This window comes from Patagioenas fasciata, chromosome 4 (assembly GCF_037038585.1).
Source record: "Patagioenas fasciata isolate bPatFas1 chromosome 4, bPatFas1.hap1, whole genome shotgun sequence".
NCBI classification, from domain to species: domain Eukaryota; kingdom Metazoa; phylum Chordata; class Aves; order Columbiformes; family Columbidae; genus Patagioenas; species Patagioenas fasciata.
The window spans coordinates 70063515-70089128 of NC_092523.1; the positions used below are offsets into that span (position 1 = coordinate 70063515).

A 25614-nucleotide genomic window follows, 5' to 3' on the forward strand; every position below is an offset into this window, starting at 1 on the left:
CCTATGCTGGGAGTACTGCACCCCCACAGCAACCAGACATTGGACAAATGAGAGTCTTCACATTCCCCTCTCTTCCCCACACAGCTTAGGCAAAACCTCCAGGTTTGAAACATCTTCTGTGTAAGAGGAGGTGGCTCACTTCAAATGAAATTAATTAGGAAACATTCATAAGAGCTCTGTTGGCAAATCTGAAATTACCTCTGCACATTACTGCTGGAAGAGTCTTCTTCAACTCGAATAGCTGCAGTTGGAACATGAGGTGTTCACAACTACAACAGATTTGTTTGCACCAAATCCCATATTTCAGATGACCAAAGGGTCTGGGAACAAAATCAACTCTAACGCATGGTTGGTTTCTAGCACTCTGTTTTGCCTGGAAGTGTAGCATCTCTCCTTGCATCACTTGCAACAATATGATCCTACATTCTTTTTATTTCAATCAACAGGTGGGAAATACTTGTTGAGCTTTTTGCTCTCCAGTCTGTTAGTCAGATTACTACTGATCCAAAAACGAAGCTGACTGGAGTGAAAAGTGACATTATTCTGGTATCTCTAGAAAAGTTCTAAATTTATAGTTAAGCTTCAGTAAAACCTCTTGTTCAAGGCTGCAATCAACAGACAGACAAGATTATAACGAGACACTGTTAAAATTTGGTAAGTAGAGCACAACCCACCACCTGTGTGCTAAGCAAAATCCAATTCAGCATTCAGGATTTACATTTACATTTTTAAGCTAACAACAAAGCTGATTCCATCCATATGAACAGAATAATTATAATCCTAAACTTGGTAAAGACAAAAGCTGAGCCAATAATTTTGCACAGTTTCAAGTAGCACCTTTTGGGAGTGGGTTTGGAGCAGAGGAGCTAAGCCAAGTAAGACTCATGTTCTGCATTATCCATGAACAAACAAAATCTGGGACCTATGGAAATCAGCCTCACCAGGTAAATTCACTCAGCTGCACATCTTTTTCTGTTGTAGGAATGGGTTAGCTGCACTAGCATTCACTGACGGGGTTATAATGTAGAAAATCTGTAGAAACTGCTCAGAATTTAAACTTTATATTAGAGAGTGAACAGATTAATACAGAATTTCATCCCAATTTTCATAGCTCAGCACTAGACAAGAAGCAAGCGGATAGTTTTCTGAAACAACCTGTAGACATTCAGTAAATCCTCTGCTCCATGCTTATTATGTGAAGAAGTACAAATCTCTATCAAATTATAACAGACAAAGTAGAGATTTGTGTCTGGTTGGTTGGGTAAATATGTTTTCTCCAGTTGCATGAACTCTCCCACTAGCATGAAGATACAACAGAGGTAGAAAATGTCAAGAAATTTTCTTACTAATTATCGCTTAGACTAGATACCTGATTTTTACCACAATTCAAATACAGTGAAAAAAATGAATGCATTAGCAATTCTTGATTAAGAAGAGCAATAAAGATAATGTCATGATTTGGGGGCAATAAGGGAGAGATTGAACAAGCAGCATGGTCCTTATTGGAAATTTGATTAAACTACAGTAAACTTCTCCTTGAAAAGATCAGTGCACCAGCTGAGCTTTAGTCAGCCACATCATCCTGTAAATTGCTTTCAAGATAAGCCAGTTCATAAATTCTCTTTGCAAAGCTCTGTTACTTCAGAAAAGTCCTCCTGCAGACATAAACATGGCATTTAATGGTACTTGGAAAATCGACAGAAATGAAAACTATGAAAAGTTCATGGAGGCAATGGGTAAGTCTTACTTTTTCAATTCCTTCTACAAGAATAATACCACTCTGGCTGGATACAAACTCCAGCTGCCTGTGCCCCTCCTTCTGGCTGGCCTGGTCTGTTGCTGTTTGCTGCTCTGCCCTTGCACAGTGTACTGCATTTATTTTCAAAAGATTCTACAGTGGGTAAAAAAGATACTGAGAAATGTTCTGATTTTAATGACATTATGTTCATCTTAAGCAATTTAACTTATTCCATCAAATTTATTTCAGCAAAGAATCTCTAAGTCTACACTTGAGGAAAATGGTCAGAGAATTTGAATTACAAACTTTAAGCAGAATTCTATAGCAGGAATATATTTTTGATAACATTAAACTAGTTTAAAAATTACACAGGGAGGAAATAATCGTTCTTCAGTTTTACAGAAACACATTATTCAAGTCATTTTAACATACTGATTCTTACCTCGAGTTTGTACAAACTGGTGTTATATGCATATAAACATGACCATTTCAGTGGGATAGTAATTTGTATTTTATCAGTACTGGTGAATATGACTTCAATAAAAAGTGAAGAAGAATAAATATTCAGGCCAGAATGCTGGAATAAACTCACTTGACCACATAAAAGTCATTAAAAAGAGACAAATATGACGTTTTGGTTTTTTTTTTTAATTGATGTTAATTGATTTTTTTAGGTATTAATGTGATGAAAAGAAAGTTAGGAGCCCATGATAATCTGAAGATGACTATTCAACAAGATGGAAATAAATTTACTGTCAAAGAATCAAGCAACTTCCGTACTATAGATATTGAATTCACTCTGGGAGTCAATTTTGAGTACAGTCTGGCTGATGGGACTGAACTTACTGTAAGAGACTTTTAATATCATTATTTATTATATGGTAATAACTTTATTAAGTACAGTTTCAAGATGAATTATTTGTCTTCCTAGTTTTTAATTTAAATTTGACTTTTAAGGTGTGGCTGTTTAGGAATACTTGCAGCTTATATACAAAAATACAAGGTAGTCTTAACTGCTAATGGTTCAATACTGTACTGTGAAACTTGGGGTTCCATACAGTGCCCAAAAGGCAGAGGATAGAGCAATTTTCACATGATGAAATTTAGGTGGCCGCTATTTCGCTTATAATACTCATGTACACTGCCTAGAATGTAGAGTGGGTATTTATAAGAAATTAGTTTTTCTCTGTTGATATAATTAATTAAAATAAGGTGTACTGAGCACTAAAAAAAATTCGCTTGCCTAATATGCAACTAAATAAACTAGTGGTTTTATTAAAAAATTATTTTTACAGTCTTTCCATCAATGTCAAAAACCCCATAATTACACTGTTTTAGTCTCTTCCCACTTTTAAGCATTCCTGCAGTCTTTAAATCAAATCTGTGTCATATTTACTGCAAAATATTTGGGGTTATTTTTCGCATTGTAGGGTTCTTGGAACATGGAAGGAGATAAACTTGTAGGAACATTTACTAGAAAAGACAATGGAAAAGCACTCAAAGCACACAGAGAAATCATAGGTGACGAACTTGTTCAGGTGAGTTAAGCAGTCGCTTCCATATAACTTCACAATCTAATGAACTTTAAAAATTAAAAACTTTTTTTAGAAGTAAGAAATATATTCTTCAAGCCAAATAACCTCATTTATCTTTAGTTAAAATTCTCAAGTCCAGTCATCTATCAAGATTTAGAACAGAACTGTCTATCCATGATTTTTAGGTTTTTCCTACCCATGTGAACTGTATCTTAGCAATGCATTCTGAAGCCTGTGAACACAAACTGTATATAGATAGGTACATGCTATATAGATAGGCACATGCTATATAGATGTGTCCCGACTGAAGGCCCTTCTCCAAGTGTCTGCCTTGTAAAAACCTTCCCACAGGAGCTTACTACAGGGTAATGCAGTCAATGGCTGATAAATACCCTTCTAAAACAAAGTCTAGGGTTGGAGCAGGGTGAAATCTGAGACAAAAGGGAAATGCTTCATAACTCTGCAGTAAAGCCAGAAACTGAACGGAACTGCAATGCTTTAAGATCCTCTCTGCTAGCAAGTCAGAAGTGTCTTAGAAAAAATAAAAAACAAAACAAACAACGATGGGCAGGTGTGAAATTTGAGATACCAAAAACATACAGTCCAACCCTTCAGTCCTTCTTCACATTTCTAATAAACCAGTTACACAGGTGAAACTTGTAAAGTAGTGGTATTGGGAATACAGCAATTCAACAGTTTGTTGTTTTGTTTTTTCTGAAGTGCCCAACAGTTGTTCTGTGCTGGTTCAAATGTTTGCATAGAGAATTTATCCCTATTGACAAAAGGCTGCTTTCCTTATGTTCCTTTTCTCAGAGCCCTTACAAGGGACAGTAGGCCCGACATGGCCATCAGTAACAATTAATTAAACCACTGCTAACCATGTCTCAATAACATCCGTGAAATTAAATTTTGCAATAGCAGCCACTGATTTTTCTCCTTAATTTCCTAACAGACCTACATATATGAAGGCGTTGAAGCCAAGAGAATCTTCAAAAGGGGTTAAGTACTTCACCAAGAACAGCAGCAGAATCAAAATCCAATGAAACAGACCACGTTTCTACATATCCTCTGGGTTTTTTTTCCTTCTAACCACTCACAGCACCTCCTAACTTGCAATTACTTAGCCCTATTGAAAACACAGGCTAGTTCCTTAAGTTCCTTACGTTTACTGCTTTGCCTGGAATAAAAAAAAAACTCATTACAATTTGATACAAATGCTAAAATGGAATTTGTACCAAGTCTTGCTGGGTGCCATACTAGAAAAGGCTGCAGAAACTATTTTCTATGAGCAGAACAACGTTTTGTTTTGGTTTGTTTTTCTGTTTTTGCACTGGTTCTCAAATGGCAACTGAGTTTCCTCACCATAAAAAATTTGTATTGGTAAACAGTTTCTCTGTGTATTGAGTATTGTGTAATAAGGATGGCAAAATCTAAAAGAAACCTGACAACACCTAAATCTCTAAGATTATTCTGCATAAATATAAATATGTCTGAAATATAAAATATGGTGCAATAATACAGCTCACTTGGAGGATTTACATGGTAGCCCATTGATACCTTGCTGATATAAATAGGAATAATACACAACACTCACTGATGATATACGCGTCACACAAAGCGATTTCATTATATTTTTTATAAAAGTATGAGCATGCTTTTAAACATGCAGATGTTGAATTGTTCCAGTTTATCAGGGGTCCAAATAATTCTGTGTAAGGAAGAGTATTACCAGCTCTGAGTGAATTTGTCTCAGGACATGAATAAAAATTTTGAAGGCATGTTAACAAGAATTATTTCAGGCTAAGCTGACTTCAAACACCGGTGTTTCCAATGGATGACAAATACGCACCACGTTCTGGTCACGTTGTCCAGTCTGTTAGTGCCGATTTCAACTCAACCTCATAGAATAATTTAAGTTGGAAGGGACTTTTAAAGATCATCCTGTCCAACTCCCCTGCCATGAGCAGGGACAACTTCAACTAGATCAGGTTGCTCAGAGCCTGTCCTGGTTTTGTTAAAAACAAGTTTCTCTTTTAGTGAATTTGCCTGTCAGCTAAAGCCTTCGTGTTAGCTGCATTTTCCTGGAGAACCCAACACATGTTTTGGTTAAACCTAGCAATGGAATGCAAACTTATTGATAAGCACGGATGGACATCTCGCGAGAGGGGCAACGAGAAACTGATGACCGAGAGACTGACCAACTGTGTATAACATTCCATTCACATGAATACTTCATATAAAAGTGGGAGATCATGAGGATCTCGGTCCTTTTTTTTCCCTTTTTTCCTTTTTTTTTTTCCTTTTTCCTTTTTTCCTTCCCTTCTGCTTATGGCCGACATTAGGAGAGGACCTTGCTGGTCGTCCCTGCGAACTGAGGCCTAGTGAGAGACTGAATCCAGCTCCGGTTGGCTACAGAGTCTAATCCAGGACTTTGGGTGCTGGCTCTGCAGTTGCTGAGACTTTCAAGATTGGTTTTGTATATTTTGTATAATTTTCTCTGTTCTTATTAGTAGCACTAGTAAAACATCTTTAATTTTTCCAACTCTCTTCTCTCTGTCCTTCTTTCCCTCCCGATCGCCTGTCCTGAGTGGGAAGGGGGAGAGGGAGGGGCAAAGGGGGGAAACGGGGGGGCAGAGGAGGTTAACAATACATCTGCCAGGGTTTGATTGTCACCCCACAATCTTAACCCTCGACAGAGCCCCATCCAGCCTGGCCTTGAATGTTTCCAGGGATGGGGCATCTCCAGGCTCTATGGGCAACCTGTGCCAGTGTTTCATCACCCTCACTGTAAAAAATTTCTTCCTTACATCTAGTCTGAGTCAACTCTCTTTTAGTTTAAAACCATTGCCCCTTATCCTGTCATGACAGGCCCTACTAAAAAGTTTGTCCCCAAACAGTTTGTCCTCATCGCCCTTGAGGTGCACTACTTCCCAAGGGTTACAGTAAAACTGCCTCTCAAGGGTCACCACTACTTAAGATCTACTGGGTCCCTCTAACTGTGCTTGTTAGTGGTCATCTGCTCCTGTTGCTATGCCTCCAGCACAGCCTGCTTCCCGGACCTGGCCCTTTCCTGAAACACCAGCACAACATGCCTGTACACTGCCGGCATTCATGTCCTTCAGCAGATATGTCCCGAGACTCTTTTTTGGCTTCTGACCTTTTTGCACCTATGCTTCTCCTGTCATGGTTAGAAAACGACTGATTCATGTAAGAGCTCTGCTAAAAGGTCACAATACCATATGGGCCTGAGAACAGCCCCGAGGTCTAACCCAAAACATGAATGCGGCTGTATCTGTAACATCTCACAGCACTTCACCACAGAATTCTCTGTTGATGGTAAGCAGCTAGATAATCTTCTGGAGTGTGCTTATTCACACGCCGTTAACACATCCGATTTCAAATACCCTTTCTGAATGGGTACATTTACATTGATTTTTAATAGGCTTTTAAAATACCTCACGAAATCAACTCACCTGTTTTCTTGGCTCCCCTTGGCTGTATTTTGCTGGCCACAAACAAAGCAAACAAACAAACAAGCCCCTGCATTTTTTCTTTCCGTTATTTCTGCAACTGAAGTCTCTCTACCTGTACCTTTGTGGTCTTCAGCATCTCACAGCTCTCTCTACTGGCAAAATGCTCTCATGACACAAACAGGATTCAAGTTAAGATTGGGATGCATCACCTTTATTTACAAATTAGGATTTCCTTACCCCAAATATTGATTGTATGCAATTTCTAGTGTAGATATTTTTTTAATAACCATCTTTCAGTAGACAGATATACCACATATATCACAACAAAGACAAAACTATTTTAAGCGGTCCTTCATTTCAGCGAAGAGATGTAAAACTTCTGAAAAGCAAATGCACGGAAACCTAAAAAACAAACCCCTAAAATCTGGAAACAACACCATTACAAAGTTCTGTACATTTCTAGGCTATTTTCTTTAGATAGTAAAGCCTTTAAAAGAGAGAGGGATAAAGAATAATGGTTTGCAATAAGCTACGTGCATAATAAAAACATACTAAACTATAAGACAGATGCCTTAGCCACTGAAGAGCTGTTACAGAGTTTGACCATTGTTATCAGCTGCATGTCATCATTGCTTCTAAATTGCACAGAAGTATATTAATAAGTCAAAGGTTTCAGGAAATTGGACAATGACATTTTATTTCTTTAAGAGACTTGACTAGCTGGAATGAAAGCTGTATTAAGTTTCTGCATGTGTTTTCTCTTTCTCCCTTGAGAATGCTGACCCTTTAAGTCTTACACCCTTCCGGCTCAGAAAATCAAGCTCTAGCCCATGCCTGATATACATGTGCTCACCCCTACCGCACCCAGCCAGGTTACAGCCCAATTCATGGTTATTTTGATCTAGGTTACTGGATTTGTTTGATTTATTTGCTACAATAGGAAGGTATAATCAGTAGGATATTTTTTTCTGTCAGGTATTTGAGGAATTGTTTTAGTAAACTCTGGATTACATACAACGTCACAAACTGGAAAGTAAAAGCAATCTGGTAATTCTTAAAAAAAAAAAAAAAACACCACAAAACGAGAGCGCTCAAAAGTATTTCACATGTCCAAACACTGCAGACAGATGTGGTCAGCAGCTGTAATTTAAAACAAAATAAGAAAAAAAAAATCTTTAAATCATCAGTTTCTGATACTTGAGATAGGATCGTAAATTAAGAGAGTAGAGGAGAGTGGTCCAGCTTAGGAAAACTAACAAAGATCATTGTATTAGAATGTGAACAAGATAGTCTACTAAATTTGATTAGGAGACTTCTTTTTTCCAAGTCAGGTATTTCAGAATTATATTATTTTGCAACCTCATAGGAAATTATCTGCTTTGGGAAAACCTACAATCCACAGTTCTCTTTACTTGAATAAGTAATTAAGGCGGTTACAAGACTTAAAGTAGAAGTACTGTCATTGTTTCCCCCCAAAATCTCTTATGTACTTCACCTAACACATATATGTTTCACTGATACTTGCAAATTCAAGTTCATCCTTTTTTCTAGTGATCAAATTTTCTACAGAAAGTACCTACCCCAAAGTGCACACTTATGACAAGTTAAAGTCTGAGCTGATACACCTGCTCTGTATTCTACAGCAAGTATTTTCTCTTAATATGAGGCTAAGAAGTGTTAATAGCTACAATGAGGAAGTTTTATTATATTCCTACATTTCTGGTCACTCTTCTAGACACAATGAAAATAACTGCACTCCTTTAAACACTGAGTGAACTGGCTGCACCGAGGGTAGCACATCTGAACTATGGCATCAGATTGTGCAGTTTAATTTCGCATGCAGCTGTGTTGTGTAAATAAAGCACACTGTATACACTATCTACATGAACTTTTCCATGTATGTTTGGGGTGTACAAGCTCCAACTAAGTTTCAAGGATAGGAGTGTATCTTAAAACAATTTAAATTTTCCTCAATTTCTTCACAACAGGACTTCCCAAAGGGTCCTTTAGTTTCATCCAGGTGAGCACCGGCTCTCTTGTCTCAGGAAGAACTTGTGAATGTTCGTTTCCACAGAAGTCCCAAACAAAACAAAGTCAACATGATTTGACAGAACTGAGCACCTATTTTTCCCCATCCCCTTGTCTCACCTGGCTAAGCTCCCTGAAGCCTGCCAGGGAGCAGCAACCATCAGTGCCCAGGCACTACCGCCGCAATGCCCGTCACCAGCACAGCGACACTCGCGCAGCTTCCACCGGTGTCACTGCTCCCAAAACTGGCAGGCAAAGCAGAAGCTCCCTCCAGACCACGCCCACCGGGCACATTGTACCACACGAGCTGTGCCCGACACCGGCTCCTCGGCACTGCCCGCGGGTCAGGGCGGCTCTGCAGGAAACGGCAGCAAACCACCAGCGCCCCCGCGAGGCGCCGCCGGCCGCTGCTCGCGCCCCAACGGTCACCAACCGTCAGCAAGCCACGCCCCCGCTCGGGCGAGGGGCGGGAGGGGGCGCGGACGTCACGCGGCAAGGGCGGGGCTGCCCGCGTGGGCCGCGGCAGCGCGAGGGCGCGGCGGCAGTACGTGCGCTGCGCCCTCATTGGCTCCGCACCCGGAAGAGCAGCTGGAGTATGCGCAGTCGGTGCCGAGCCCTACCCGAGGACATGGAGGCGGCGGTGCGGCGCCGGGAGCAGGATCCGCAGCAGCAGCCACAGCCGGGCGCGGCGGCGGATGGCGGCCGGGGCTTGTCGCTGTCGGGGCAGTCCTACTGGCTGGACCTGTGGCTCTTCATCCTCTTCGACCTGGCGCTCTTCGTGGTCATCTACCTGCTGCCCTGAGGACGCCGGGCCCAGGTCAGCCGCCGCTGGGGAGCGGGTGTGCTCGGGCTGGGGTCCCGCCCGCCATCCGGGGACGCCCGGCGCTCGGGGCCGGGGCGGGCTTCCACCTACCCATTGGGCCAGCGTTTGCAGTGAGCCGGCTCCCGGAGGGAGAAGGGCGGCGTTGGGGTGAGCGGAGGGGATCCCCTGTTCTGTGCGGCCGGACGGTGCGTGCCTCGACTGGGCGTCCACGGGTGACCCGCGCGGAGAAGCCCGGGGAAGGCCCCACTCCTGGCAGGGAAGCGGGCACCGTGGAGCAGCGCTAACTTCCCTCGCCCGGAGTGTTCCCGCCGCCGAGCCTCGCAGAGGATGGGAGAGCAGCGAGCGCTCTGGGCCCCCCGCCGCGGGGAGAAGCGCGGAGCCCGGAACCGCCGGCCGGGAGCAGAAGCGGGCGCGTCCCCACTTCACAGCTGCTTCACTTGTACAACGAACTCCTTACAGTTGCATCGACACCTCTGAGCTGACAGCCCTTTAAACTGCCCAGTTCCTGTAAGCTCCTTGTTTTCCTACACAGAAAGAGCAACACTTGTGTAAATTTTTCAGGATAATAAAACCCTGAAGCAGATGTGATTTCTGGAGTGCCAAATATCCTTGAAGAAATGTAAAGCTAATGCCAAACAACTAGCAGCTTAATTTTTTTTTCTCTAGAAAAAATGTGTAGTAGTAGCTCTTGGATCAGAAAGCACATTTGATGCTTCTTTTGTGTTTACTGTATCTTCCAAAGGACTGTATAGCACTGGAAAAGTAACCAGACTTCTTTTCTCTGTAGAGCCACTACCTAATCACATGATGCACCTTATGAGAACAAGTGGTGGAAGACGAGGACCATTTGTGCAGTAGAAATAACTGGGAACATGATTTGCACCTGAATGCAAGACGCATATATATATATACACATACACACTGTATCATGAAGTATCTCTGGCAGTATCTTAAGTATTACTGTTCAGGTTTTTACCTGTGTCCTGTTTCTGTGTTCTAAACTGTGCCTTAAAGGTCACATAAGACAGCTCAACTGTGCTTTTAATTGATGCCTAAAGGTTTGTTAAGCAAAATGAAAATACTGTTTGAATAAAAGCAACTGAAAGGACAGACGGTAGAGTGGCTGAAAATAAAACTCATCTCTTTTGTAGCTTTCTGTTTGACTTTCTGTTAGACCTTTCTCTTTTTGTACCACCGCATGCATGAGATTGTAGCTTCAGCAGTTACTGTGCCTTCTGAAACATGCCAGTGTTTAACAGTAGTAGCCTCCTGTCCTCACTGATTTAGGTAGAACAAGCTCTGACTTCCTTGCAATAAGCACTGAAGGAGTGAGCTTACAAGAACAGACTTCCTGAATAAGCTGGCAGGTCTCATGTGAAGTACCCTCTTCCATATCCCTTCCATGGATGAATGTCAGCTTCCATGTGACCCATCAGAATTTATGTCACACTACAGGGAGACTTTCAAAAGAGTGTTAAGGAGTGTCTTGCATTTGCAGGAGATAGAAAAGGTATTAAAATTGGTTTATGTATTTTACAGGGATTTAGAACGCTAAATAGTTTTAACAGCTTTATAAACAATACTTCAGAAGATGAATTTTACTGTTCAAAAAGAGGTAACCATCATCTCTGCAAAGCTTTCAACCATGAGTAGCAGTATTATCTGCCATTGTTTAGAAATGCAGTTCTGGAAAACAAACTTTTTTTCTTTTTTAGAAACGTGGAATACAAAAAGAACAGAACACAAAGATACTTTAAATTTTTATCTGATAGTTTGACAAGCAGGAATTTGCAAGAAAATAATTCTAAAGACTGAAAAATATATTAATTACAAGACTTGTTAATGTATTTACTGTTACAAAAATTGTCTAGGCTCTTATACAAATCTATAGCAAGAAGGGGACATTTATAAAAAAATAAATAGGCACCCTAGGTAAGTTAAAACAAGTTATCACATATTAGTTAGCAAATATTACATACATACATGGAGTGCAGAGTCAAATATAAAAACAAAGGTGCCTTGATTAGCCATCTATTTACTATTATAATTAAATACCTGGTAAACATGGGTGACATAGAAAGTTGTCTGGTAAGATTGCTTCAAGCAAAGCAAGGCGACTGAAGTACATCTAAATTACTAGAGCTATTTTAAAAATAAGTTTATCAGTTGTGCTTACTGGAAGCCAAATTCGTCAGTAATAATAGGCATTCATATTGCTTATTGTACAGAATTATCAACATTGCTATGCGTTTTTAAAAATAAGTGTTTTAACATCATTCACAGTTGTTGCTGTGCTATTCATACATAAAAATACTGTCATTTCAAATACAAGATTTTTGCAAAATATTTTACAAATTATACATTATTTACAAATTCCAATAGTCTTTGTTTTTACACAAGTATTAGAAGACAGTTTTATTTAACTGGCTACATATTTTATGTAACATTGCTAGATGAACTAGAAAAGTGTAATTTACAGGTTCTGAAATCTCAAAAATATTACAGTTAGGAATATTCCAAGTTCTTACATTTTCAGGGTTCATTTCCTGTATTCAATCAATTTTCTTACAAAAGGATAATTTTAAGTTGCTGTTTACCAGCAGCCATACCTAAACATGCATAATTATTTGCACTACAAATTCTAGAATCAGTTTTTTTCCAAGTGCTACAACAAATTTTGATCAGGAAGGTAGAAATGAGATTAATCTGAGATACCTGCTTTGTTGCATATATCATGTTCCAGTTTTACTGTAAGCTACATGTATTTTAAGAAAAAGTGACCTTGACACAGAATAACAAAAACTACTGTTTAAACGTATACCTTGGATAATCACGCTAAACAATTGTCAACATTTGGTTGAAGCACTAAAACTCACATAAGGTTTATAAATGTATAAAAGCCTTTCTGAGTAACAGTGCAAGTATAAGCAAGAGTGTTTATTATGCATATTAAACCTCCTTGCATTATTTTCGTGACTAAAAGGCATTGATGTTTGGATGTAATCAGCACCACCCCAAGTTAACCCTTTATTACAAATAATGGCAAAATTTAGCCTTTTCAGATTGTGTGAGGCTTTGCTGACATTAATTCTAAGTTACACATTGTTTAATGTTACGATAAGACTCTGGCCTCCGGTGCCACAAGACATAGTGGGCCATTCCAAACATCTGGGGCTGCCAGGAGGGAAAAATTCTGCTCACCCTTTTTTTCTCCCCAGGCCCCACTGGGCCACGTGCTGAGAGTTCTGTGCACTGATTTAACCAACCAAACAAAAGCAAACCAATCCTCCTCTTTGTTACTGAAGTAAGTCAGGTTAACAGAAGACCTGGTAAATGCCAGACCTGCCAAAACTGCAGGGCAGAATGACAGAGCAGAGAGAAAGAGGAACCTCTTCTTTTCACGGCACACTGCAGTGTGAAACGCTGCAGGTTCAGTCAGCCTGATCTGCTAAAACAGAAGGTATGTAGGACTGCTACAAATAGGAAGGAAAGTTGTCAGTAAAATTAAATGTCCAATCCCCACTAAACATTGCTCAAAATGTCAAGCTGAGAGAGACAGGAAGTTCAATAAATAGCAGCATTGACTTTGCATGCAATTGTAGAATAAATCAGAACTGAACATAATATACATACCTAAAACCTTACAAAATGAATCTTTCATAGCTGCATGATAACTCTGTATTTTAAAATTAGCATCCTATTCTGCTCTATCAGTTTGTAGCTTATGTCGTTAAATTGAATTTTAATAAGTTAAAGTATATAGCTTATAGGGTGAACAAATGTGATAAATGTGTTAGTTTAAAATGTACACAAACAGAGCAGGCATGTCACTAGGACAGTACTACTGCCATTTACTTGAATTCCCTTTTAAAATCTTATTTAACACTTGCAAACCGGAACCATTTTTACAGAAATATTAAGGCTTTTCAAATAACGAGTTAGAAATTCTCTGAGTAAACCTGTATTAAAGACACAAACGTTTCTGAAAGCACACTCTTAGAGAAGTCAGCTAAAAAAACTGCTGCCTCCTGCTATCTATCAGGACAAATGCTGCTCTATTATAGCTATATTGACTGCATTATATATGGTAATATGTTTATCACTTTTGTTAGTATGTAGTATGTAGTGACCACAGTCTGAAGGGACACTTTTTAAACTGTAACTAATGAAATCTTATTACAAAATTAGTAACATCTAGTTGATCCCACTGCTGTAAAATGCATACACCCAAAGGGACCTTTTTTAATATAAACTGTAGAAGACAAGCCAAGTAACAGAGGTAAGCATTAAGGCAACTAGAGTAACAAATCAAAGAGCCAGAAGTTTAGCACCTCTTCTCCTCTGTTTGTCTCTATTTGCATATTCATATAAAAAGTCACAACTCCTAAGCAAAGTACAGTCAACTGGGTACCTACTTACCCACAGACATTCAAGGTTTGTGCCCATTTACAAACTACATGAAATGCCAAAGTCTGATGCAGGTTTTTTATTATTTGAAGGATCTATCTAGTGCAGTGTATGCCTTCTACATTTGCCTTGTACCTTTGCTCAGATGTGGGGTGCCTGGGCTCAAGAGTAGCATGGTATGTAGCACTCAGGTCTACTCCAGCTGGTGGAGGATGCTTTTCTTTGGGAAAGCTTCCACTATCCGTAAAATACAGCTTGGGTCTCTGATGATATTTCATCCTGTATGTGTCAGTCATGCAACTATCTACTGAAAAATAAGTTGTTAGGGATACGCTTTCATTTCCATCCACAGAGCCAGCATTTGGTCCTGTATGACGAGGTCCTTTCTTTAAAAAGTTTTCAGACACAGTCCAAAAGTCATTAACTGCTAAGCGAGGTGGAGAATCCGCTTTATGGACAAACAATTCATTCCCTTGAAATGGCTCTTTCAACATTTGTTCGTTTATAAATATACTTGCTTCTGATGCAGGTTTTAAAGGTGTACCTGTTTGCCTTAATGGATTATTTTGCAACACCTCTGTCGATTTTACATCAGCTGCTGAGTTGTTTTCTGATCCTGGCAAAATATTCAAAGCATATTTCTTTGGTGGTAAAGGGGGAGGAATATTCTGGTAAACTGCTTCGGGGACCCAAAGAGCATCTGCCCTTCGGAGTGTGTGTCTGGCATGTTCACCGGGAGGGGGAAGCACCATGGGCCTTTCTGACAGGTTCTGTGGCACACAAAGCGACAACCCCACCTTGGGACCAAATGTTCTTGCGTGGTGAGGCTGTGGCTGGGAAGTTGAGTGAAGGTCATTGTTGATCAGCTTCCTTCCACAGACATTTTCTGTATAGGAGTGGGGTACGCCATCAGCACAGTACACTGACACATTCATCTTCTCAAACTTGTCTGGACTGAGCCACTCTGAAGAATTCTGCTCGTTTGCCTTGTTCCTACTTTCTGACTTAACAATGTCTTTAAGAACTGGCTCTAGACTTGATGATGGGAAAAGTTTCCTATTGGTCTCGGGCATTTCAGCTCTAAAACACAAAAATACACAGGATGTAAGTATCCATAAAAACACAAGAAAAAGCTCAACCTAAGGATTTTTTCAAAGACAGCTTTGGTAACACTGCTTAAATATTCAAACTGACTAGAGAACTGAGATCTCCTTAACATACAGCCATTTGATTAGAAGTTGTATTAAATAACTCCAAGTTTCCTTTGATTTGAAACGTAAAGTGCCCCAAAAATCTCTGCAAGAGATTTGAGTATCTGTAAGGCAAGATAAATTCCTCCAACATTCGGGGATATGTCAAACATGACCTCTGCTCTCTTCTAAGCATCTTGGTGACTCAGTCTGATATATCCACTTTTCAAATATCAGATGTTACTTCTGGGTGCTAAATTTGTATTTAGATTCTTGATTTTTAGGAGGTACTGAGCACTTACAGTTCAAATTAGAAACAAGAGGTATATATCAGCAGCTTCTAAACAGAAGTTACCTTTTCTTCCCCTTCCAGCCAAACTTTTCAAAATTTTATGGGGTTCTTGCACTAACCACAAATTGGTTAATCACTGCCTGTTGTACTATATAAATTCAAACCAGAAAATAATATTAAAACCCTGTGCTCTGGTAAGGTGGTTTAAAACAACGTAAGTTATTTGGTTCCACTGACAGCATCAAAACTAAAGACAGAGCATTTAGCTCTATCAATTACAGAAAATACAAAAGGCATTGTCTGTCAAAAATATTCAATACTTTAGCTTTTGCATACTTAATATTATTGATTACTATCACAAAACAGAATTCAGCATTTCTTAAAATATTACATAGTAAATTAACACTAGTATTAGTTACCTCTTTACTGGAGGACTGGGCACCTGCAAATGTAATTCTGGTGAAAAATTAACATGAGGTCTGTAGTTAATTTCTGAATGTATCTGGTCTTTCCTCAAGTCTGGGGACAGAAGAAAAAATATTTTAAATAATCAGAAATACAGTCCCAACTCCTTCCTTGTAATTCCTTAGACGTCACAAAAACAAACAAAACACAACATGACAATTAATTATTTTCAAGATCTGACACGAATCAACCGTCTTGAAGAAAATCCATCACAGAAGGCAAGATCTTATATTTATCCAAAATAATCTGCAGGAAATGTTTGGTTTTTAATGTTACCAGAAGATAGTAATTACCACAATTTTGAAGTTCTACAGACATGCTTTCAAGATCATCTTAACATTTCATCTAATCAAAAGTACATTTTCAAAAGCAGATTTTTATGAAAGCACGTTTATTCAAATATCCAGTCATTTAAATTACAAAATGAAAACTATTTATGATTTCTGAAATTTTACATGATGTAATCATAACCAAATGGAATGAATACTGTAAGGGTTGAGGGGCATTTTGTTTTTCAACTTTTTTTTGTTTGTTTGGGTTTTGTTGGTTTGGGGGTGTGGTTTGTTTTGTTAATTTTTTTAAGAAATGCATCATGCATTCTTCGAAAAAGATTTTTAAATGTAACAACAAACTACAGTTCATAGAGATGTTGAGCAGACATAGAACACTCTCAGTTGCAAGACCTAAATACACAACATGAGAGTGCCTGGGCCAGCACTACTACACTCCCACTCTAGAAGCTCCTTTTATTCACAGGCAAAGAATCACTCTCTGAAAATACACAATTTCTGAACAATGCAGCTTCTAGTTGACAGTAAATAAAGGGAGCATTGAAGTATCCATGTTGACACCACATAGAATAAAACACTGTCTTGGCAAGTGACAAGCAACAGTCTATTTGGTTAGACAGAGATATTGCAAATTTTCCTAATTCAATGATTTGCCCATTATAATCAGTCACCTGGTCTGAAGCAATACAAAAGCAGCTTTATTTTGTATATGTATAGACTAGTTCATATAACTACTATGCCTATTTCAGAAAAGCAGGAATTAAATTCAAAACCAGCAGTATACATTGTCTGAGTTCGAGTAGAACAAACTCCTGTTAAGTGGACAGTAATAACTTAGCCAACTTCCAACAGGCAACATAGGCTGTTCCATACTTTTGTCAACAGAATGTATAAAAACTTTGAATCTATTCTTAGACTAGAAAATCTTACCAAGATTATTATTTTTCTAAATTTACTTGTTATTTCCTCAAGTTTAAATAAAGTCTTGGAACTTCTGACTGGTGAACACGAGTCAAAACATCAACAACAGAAAAGAACTAAATAAAAAACTTTGGGTGATACTAGTGGGTGATACATGAGGGTCAATATCTGTTCTATCTTTAACTGATGAAAGATTGAAGACACTAAATCTTTGACAAAGAACACAGGTTGTAGAGGCTAAAAAGTTGTATAGAACAAGAGACAAAGCTTCCAACATGGCTTTCCTTTGAGCCTCAAAAAACCCCAACTTGCTATTCTAGCATGAAAAACAATACCACAACCTCAGAAAGAATATTTACGGAAAAACATTGTTTCTGTTGTTCCTGAGTGAGCCCCTGTGACTCTGGCAAGGGACAAGTAATTAACCTGAAAGTTCAAAATTGCTCCTGTGGGCCATGGCATCAGAGCTAACTAACAGCAAGGTAATATTCAAAACAGAAAACATTTTATTCTGCTACAGATTTTAATGAATTGTAAATCGCTTTATTAACAAAAAAAACACAGGCTCTGACACATTATTTTCTGTGAATATTTCCAATTCAGTATTTTAGTCCCAATTTCAGGATACAGTCCTAGGAATGAATTAGTTAAATAATTTGCTAGATTAGCGGTGTCTGAAGCTAGCCTTTTGAGCTTTCAGACTTTGAATATATCGACTTTTATACAAGATCACATATACTTAAAAATCCCTAATAAATTGCCCATACAAGTGCTCCAAAATTCCCCAAAACACCTGATGTGAAGAGCACTCCAAGCCAAACTGTTAGGGAATTTAGCAGGTTCAATCCTTCACAGAGGCAGTACCAGAACTCGGTCAGGAGGAGGCAGCAAAGGTTAACTAGCAGTTCCCTTGGTGTGACCGTGGCACATTCAGCCAAAGCCGCTCAGATACCAGGTGGTTTGTGCCTTCAGAATTCCAGCTAACTTAAAAATAGATGTGTTATTTTCTCTTCTGCTGACAGGATATCCATGCATGGTTATAACCGAATGCAGACGCCATTGGGAATTTTGGCTCTAGGTTCTTTGCAAACCTAAATATGGGACAGACAAGCACTGTGCTCAGCTGGAGACTGACACCCTTATCAATGGGTCATAAGAATTTTACCAGTAAATGAAATGTGACTCTGGTTTCTCAAGTACAAACCAGTCTGCTTTTAAGATTTATAAACATCTATTTTCACATCTGAATAGCCAATCTATATTTTCAAAAGTTTAATAGCCATTCTATAGCCAACAGGTAAGACAGACAAGTTCTCCTCTAATACATCCATTTACACCTGCAGAACATTTGCAAAAATCTGCAAACTGCAATTTCTGAAGGAAAAAAAAACAAAAACAAAACCAGTTTCATTCTAATGTGTTTTAGCTGCATGTTTCCTGTATTTTTAATTATTAATTTTTTAAGTGGGCAACAAAAACACCCAAGGAGTAATATTTTTTGTCAGAAGTACTGTGGCAATTCCTCTCCCTGAACCCAAACATTTTTCTATATTCAGTTGACATGACAAATGAACTTACTGGAAGATTTAGAAATGCGGAAGAAAAACATTGTCCCAGTCAAGAAGGTAAACACATTATAACTAGTCCAAAATAGAATATTATTTTTAAAAAACAATGACCATCTTATATATATTTAAAAAAAATCATAATATTCAAGAAAGTTGCAAAGCATTTCTTCTGTATTCACTAGTGGGTTTTTTTTTTTTTTTGCCATGGCTTTAAACATCTGGAAAAAACGAAAATAAAGTTCCACTATTGTTTTTTGGGGTAGGATGCTGTAAATGTGCATGTGCTTGAGAGTTTAAATAAGTTCCGAGGTGAAACAACAGTCGACAAAGAACACAAACTGTTACCCTCCCTTTATTCTGATCTGCCTGTCTCAAGAAGTTTATCAGGTTTCTGGTTTAAAACCCAAACCTAAACTTTTGCATCAGCTATTTTACATTTTAAATTTCTCACATTAATAAAGTGAATTACAAATGTGAGAGCACTTTATATTTCAGTCTTCATGGGCTGCTTGGCTATATTCGGAAATTAAGAAAGTTTAGGGGGTTGAGGGGTTTTTTTGTTTGGTTGGTTTGCTTTGTTTGTTCAAACCATAATCTAGAATTTAAAGACACTCCAGTAAAGCATTTATTTGGTTTTGTTTCATGTTAAGTATTTAAACTTAACCCTCCCAACAGAAATGCCTTTTATCAAAATCATCAAGAGTAGCAATTTCATGAAGACATCTGTGCCTTAGGAATCAGGGAGGGTTGTCACGAAAGCCACTAAAACCCCTTTATGATTAAAAGTGATCATCAGTAGCTGGCACAGAGACTGCTCTAAAAATCCATTTTAAAATTCTAGAGCACTTAGCTATTTCCAAGAATTATTGTAATCTTTCTGCAACTTGAAGAATGCAAGGTTGGAAATTTTCCCCTCACACTGTTCATGTCACATGTTCTTTATAAACAAAAATAATAGCCTCCACAGTTCAAGTTCAAACTTCAGAAACACCAACTCATCAATATAAATTACAGATACTGTTTCCGCTTACATTATCCATTATTACTTATCCACATTTTCCTGCCAAGATCTGACCACACATATTAGTGATTGGCCTTGTGGGATATTTCCTTAAGCACTTGTTACCTATTGCTTACTACAAGTGAAAGAAGCAGCCATTTAATCTGCATAACTGCTGTGTGATCCAATGTTACTATCTTTATAACACTCTAACAATAAGTTTATTTTTGTAAGTCAAGGACAGAATTCCAACTGCTGAACAGTGGCCTTATTCAGCTCCAGTTGAGAACAAGGAACCGGGGAGGCACAGTTATATAAATGGTGGGCATAATTAAACATCCAACATAATTTCCATAAGAAGCTTTCCACACCAAAAAACACGCAGAGGGATTTTTTTTCAAGTTGCCATGAGCAGCTAACAAGGATTTTGTACATTCCATTCCTCTCTCAGAAAGTACTGGGCATTGTTTCTCAAAGTACTGTTTTCTAGGAGTTTGTTTGGTACTCACCCACCAGTTCATGTATTTCATCATATTCAGAGATAAAACGTAACTGCAAATGATTGCTATTGTCCTTGCTAAAGGTGCCCTGACACACTTTTTAGCCAACCAAAAAACTGAGTCCAAATAAACCTTTAAGCCCACTTATATGTGAACAGATCAAATTCCTCAATTTCCAGCCCATTAACTACTTCCACTAAAAGTACTGCTTTTCAAAACATGCACACATGTGAGAACTTCACACTTGATTTAGAATGCATACCTCTTTCTTATGAAACTATTCAAAAGTTAGTTACTGAATTAGAATTACTGAATAGATGGGATTTTATCATCGTCTCATGACAATTATTGTGACTTTTATGGTAAGTCTAAGGATCACTTGGAATCACTAAGCTTTTTTAAAGAAAATGTATGATGCATGTTGAAAGTTATAAGTATACTTAAGTAGAGTACATGGTTTATATATTTTTCATTGGTGGTTTTTGTTTGTTTTTTCTTTTTTTGCTACTCAAGTGTTGAATTTTGTCACTAGTATGGTTAAGTATCGTATAGTATAGTACACAACAAAAGTAGAATAAATGTCATGCAAAACCAGGTCTTTGCATTCCATTCAATATCAATTTGGAGTTAGGTTTTGTTCTTGTTGTTGTTGTTGTCACAATAAACAAAAACACCAAATCAGTTTTCTTGCTACAACCAAAAATAAGTTGGAATAATGACAAAACTGGTATGGCAACCCTCCCCCCTGCAATTGAAGTCTTAGAAGAAACTAAACTGTACATTACTTGAAATGAAGTATGATATCTATAAAAATCAAACATTTCCTGGGGAAGTGGCCTAATATTTAGTGCACCTCTTTGTACAAGTACCATTCCATTGTTCCACTAACAGTAGATAATGTTTTGGCTGGCCTCATGCTGACCTATAATATTTATAAGTCCAAGGCATTTATCAACTTTATAAAAACCCAACAGACATATTAGTATGTAAAAGGAAGTAGACTTCCTTATTACAAGTGTTTCTTCCTGATACTGCTTCATATCTTGAAGGAAAACAAATGGTACCACAGTCTACCCACACATTTTTAAAAAATCTTCCTTAGTATACACCAAGAAAGCTCATGGAAATGCTTTTGGGGAAAACATAGTGTTTTTGGGGGGGGCAGGAGGGGACTGGATGGGAAATAAATGTGCACACTTGCCAAAACAAAACAAAACATTAACCTGAGAAATACATTCTCAAAGCAGAATATAAGCAATGGAAATAGATATTTACATGTAACCATTTCCACGGGATTAAAAAGAAAGCATTGATTAAGGCCAGTGAAAATGAATTATACTGGATATTTTATGCCAGCAGAGAGCACAGAATCATTGAACAACAGAATGGTTTGGGCTGGAAATTACCTTTAAAGATCATCCAAGTCCAACTCCCCCGCCCTGGGCAAAGACATCTTTCACTGCGTCAGGTTGCTCAAAGCCCCATCCAACCTGACCTTGACACTTCCAGTGACATTACCTCTTGTCATGCTACTACAGGCCTTAATAAAATCAGTAATACTGGCAAACAACAGTGGTTTTGGTTCCTGTACAGAGAACCTACACTGGCCCGAAGCAGTTACACATTGGCCACATAATGAGAAGGCAGTGACATATGACATGCACAAGGAAGGACAAACTGTTCTACCAACCTATAAAGCAAACGATTTGTAACAAAACACGTCAGGAGAGAAGCACTGTTTGAAGAAGAATCATTACATCCTGATTATCCAATAATTTGTAAAGAAGCATAAGTAGCAGCTGTGGCCTTTCAGAACGATACTCACATGTTCCACCCCAAATTACTGTCTTTAAAATACAATCAGGAGCTACAAAAAACCAAAAGTCACCTAGCCTGTTACTTTGGTGCTAGAGGTCATGTGAAACAACTGTTGGGGAGACATGTCGTGCTTTTACGTTACTCAGGACACAGCTAGGCACTGCCAGTGTCATCTGAAAGGACATACTAAGAATAGGTGAACTTCCGCTGTGCATATTCATGGCATAGCACAGAAGTAGGGAACTCCCATTGTTGCTACTGTATTAACACAATTTTCCTCACACAATGGTGGAGCACTGTAAAAAAACAAAACAAAACAACACAACACCACACAACCAAACCAAAAATACCCACCAAAATCAAACCCACCGACCACAAAACCAACGAACCCCTCTGTCTGGGAACCCATATGTAATGGCAGATAGCTAGAAATCCATTTACACTGTACATGTGCTCTACAAGAAAGCCAAGAAACTGAACAAATCAAAGTGCTCTGTGGAACAGAATGCTTCAAATACCCATGAAAAAAAGTGATACGGTTATTGAACTGCTGCTCCATCACATTTCCATCAAAACGTACCCAGAAGGGATATGAACACTTTCTATCTTTACCCATCAGTCTAACTCACTGAAAAGGTTAAAAACGTGAACAAGAACAGAATTTGGAATTCACAAAAAACCCACAAACCAGATTTCTTTTGCCATTTTAAAAAGACAGAGTACATAGGCTCTGATGAGTCAGCTCTTCACTGAAAAAAGTACACAAAAATATTCTAACATCACAGCTAAAACAGCCACAAATTCCATGCTGATTTTCTTCTAATCCACCTAAATACAGTCAATCTGATGCACAAATTTTCTAATTCTGAAATATCTGGATACGGCTTGTAACAAAACAAAACAAAAAAGCCATGATAAATAGTATATACATTTTTCAATTTTATGAAATGTCATGACATTAACTTATGCAGCAAATTTACAAAATACAAAAGGCTAATCAGAAATCTGTCCATCTCTTGCGTGATGTTAGCACATTAGTATTAAAATTTTGTACATCTACGTTAATTTTTAGAAAACCTCTTATTCTTTATACTAGTTCAAGTTCTTACCACAGAAGTTTCTGTTCTGCTGGGATACTGAATGTAACGCATTGTCAGCTTTTTTGGTCGACAAGTTCTGTTCACTGTAAAAGAAGCAAACATGTAAGTTGAAGGCTTAAACTACTGATGTATGGTCACAAGCTTTATTGTCTTGAATGCGTAAAAACTTTGCCTATGTGAAAATGACTCTTATCATCCCTGTCATACTTTTTACTAACTCGCACACATTACAGAAGATAGATAATAGTGGTGGCCCTTTAACACTTTTAACACTGCTCCCACACACGATAGCCTGTGCTCATGCACAGAAATTAGGAATACCTAAACCCTTTCATATGGACAGGTAAAAAACATTCAGTTTGTGAGGCTGGCATTCCCACTTTGTTCTGGAGATTGGATGCCCACACATCCCAGTCCTATTCTAGAGTATAACAGCAGCACACAAGATCAAAAAAATTTGCTTTTCAATATCTCATCAGCCTGCTTAATCAAGACAGCTGGTTCCCAAAGTTATCAACAACAGAAAAATGAAGGGTCACCTGTGAGAAACAACTACCACTTGGTCTTTCATTCATAGGACTTTCATTAAAAAAACCCTTTTTTTCTCAAGCTGTAAGAAAACTGGAGGATTGCAGCAGCAATCCCAAGAGAAAGAGGGAAAAAAAAATCAGCAGATTTAGTAAGTCTTGCTGCTTTAGTTAAGTAAAGAGCATGCCAACCCAGACAGGGAGCTGACAAACACACTGCCAATTCCTTCCTTCTCCAGAAGTAAGGCAGGGAAGAAAACACACAGCAGCAATTAAAATAAAAACTAAAATACTGTTATTGAAAGGACAGGAAAACAACAAAAATACTGAAAGGGTCAGGAAGAATGGAGAAAAAAAAAACTTAATAGGAAATAAAACATTTTTTTTAAACCTTCTAAAAGGTAAAAACCTTTATTTACCTTCATTTTTTTTAACCTTCTAAAAGAACTCTCACATAATCAATTTGTATTGTGCTGTTTTTATGAGACAAACCTGAATGGGTAAAAGGGAACAAGTGGGTGTAGTCGGTCAGTTCTAATTACCAGTTATAGAAAATTCTTCTGAAAGCCCCAAGAAGTCGTTTTTGGTTTTGTTTGACAAATATTTAAACAACAGGGTAAGCAGATTCTTAATGAACTAAGTTGCTTCAAATTTATCATAATCTCTTTCATAAAAAGACATGCAGCATTTGGGCATCCCATTACTTCTTGGGCATGTTTAAAAATGAGGCATGATTAAAACTGTAGAAATCACTGTTCAAGGCAACTGTAAGCACTAAAAATATAAACATGGCTTGGGAGTAGCTTTACACATATTTATATTATCATCCAATAAAAGCTCATAAAGTTCTGGTATATTGTGGTTTTGTACAGTTGGGTGGGAGGAGAAAGGCAGGAGTAGGTGAGGAAAAGAGGGGAATAGGTAAAGGCACGATGTACAAAGTGTTTTTTTTTAATGGGAAGTGGACACCACAGTCATAATCTCCAGTTCAGAAAGTTCATAAAGCAGCCAAACAGGTCAAAAGAATACACTTAGAAAATACCACTATCTGTTGTCTTCTTTCATAAGCATCTACTACCAGCTACTGGTATAGACTGAATGCACGTTAGAGAAATCTTTGCTCCTATCCTGGCATGGACATTTTTATGCTTCTAAATGTAAAATAAAATAATTCCCTAGGAAACTAAGAACTAAGCAAATAATTGATTTTGTTTTCTTGCAGTTCCAAAATAATCAAAGGTATTTCGATTCATCCAGAAGCTCTATTTTCTATATTTTAAATAATAATTTTGTTTTGATAACTTGCTATAATACTTTATTAAATGCATTTTAAAATTTTGCATCTCTGCTTAGAGAAGTCAGAGCCTTCTCATTTCCTGGTATTTGCTATTCTCTTTTCACAAAAATGTATGACTCAAAATTTGCTCAAATCTAGCAATAATTTGTGACTAAGCTTGGTTTCACAATTGTGCTCTTCCATTTTATGGACATAAACAACATTCAAAAGAAAATTGTACGGGTTCTAGCAGGAACTAGGTTCCACATAGGGTTTAAGACGTACAATACAGAAAACCACATGCAGAAGGTGAATAACTTTATATTTCACAATGCCACATAATCATTTAAGGTGGAAGAGAGCTCTTCAGATCATCTACTCCAACTCCTCCTACCAAAACAAGGGTCAACTACAGCAGGCTGCCCAGGATCACATCTAGTTGGGTTATGAGTATCTCCACACAGACTCCAGAATCTCTCTGGATAACACACTTGTTACTAGCATACATCAGTTCTCAGTAAGTTTAACAAAATTTGGCTACTAACCACATTTTTGGCCAGTTTCAGTAACTTTACACTTTCCCACAAAGATTTCTTTCAAGCAGGTCAGTGAATTATCAAGTGATCAATATATGTCTCATGTGTTCTAGAAAACTGAATTTCA

The 25614-nt window shown here is 38.2% G+C and overlaps 2 protein-coding genes across 4 annotated transcripts in view; one reads left to right on the plus strand and one right to left on the minus strand.

Moving 5' to 3' along the window:
* The first annotated feature begins 1669 nt into the window (after window positions 1-1669).
* On the plus strand, window positions 1670-4378 carry FABP2 (fatty acid binding protein 2). The gene is made up of 4 exons (XM_065837948.2): window positions 1670-1736; window positions 2413-2585; window positions 3169-3276; window positions 4226-4378. Exons 1-4 carry the CDS (start codon window positions 1670-1672, stop codon window positions 4274-4276), a joined length of 399 nt encoding a protein of 132 aa, XP_065694020.1. The 3' UTR covers window positions 4277-4378.
* Window positions 4379-11344: 6966 nt separating this feature from the next.
* The window catches only part of USP53 (ubiquitin specific peptidase 53), a 33018-nt gene continuing 18748 nt past the window's right edge, over window positions 11345-25614 (minus strand). For all 3 annotated transcript variants that reach the window (XM_065836186.2, XM_071808103.1, XM_065836188.2), the window contains 3 exons: window positions 23158-23231; window positions 15906-16005; window positions 11345-15084 (listed from right to left, as the gene is read on the minus strand). In XM_065836186.2, the coding sequence (XP_065692258.1) occupies window positions 14100-15084; window positions 15906-16005; window positions 23158-23231 (1159 nt within the window). In that variant the 3' untranslated portion in view covers window positions 11345-14099. The remainder of the gene's footprint in view (window positions 15085-15905; window positions 16006-23157; window positions 23232-25614) is intronic.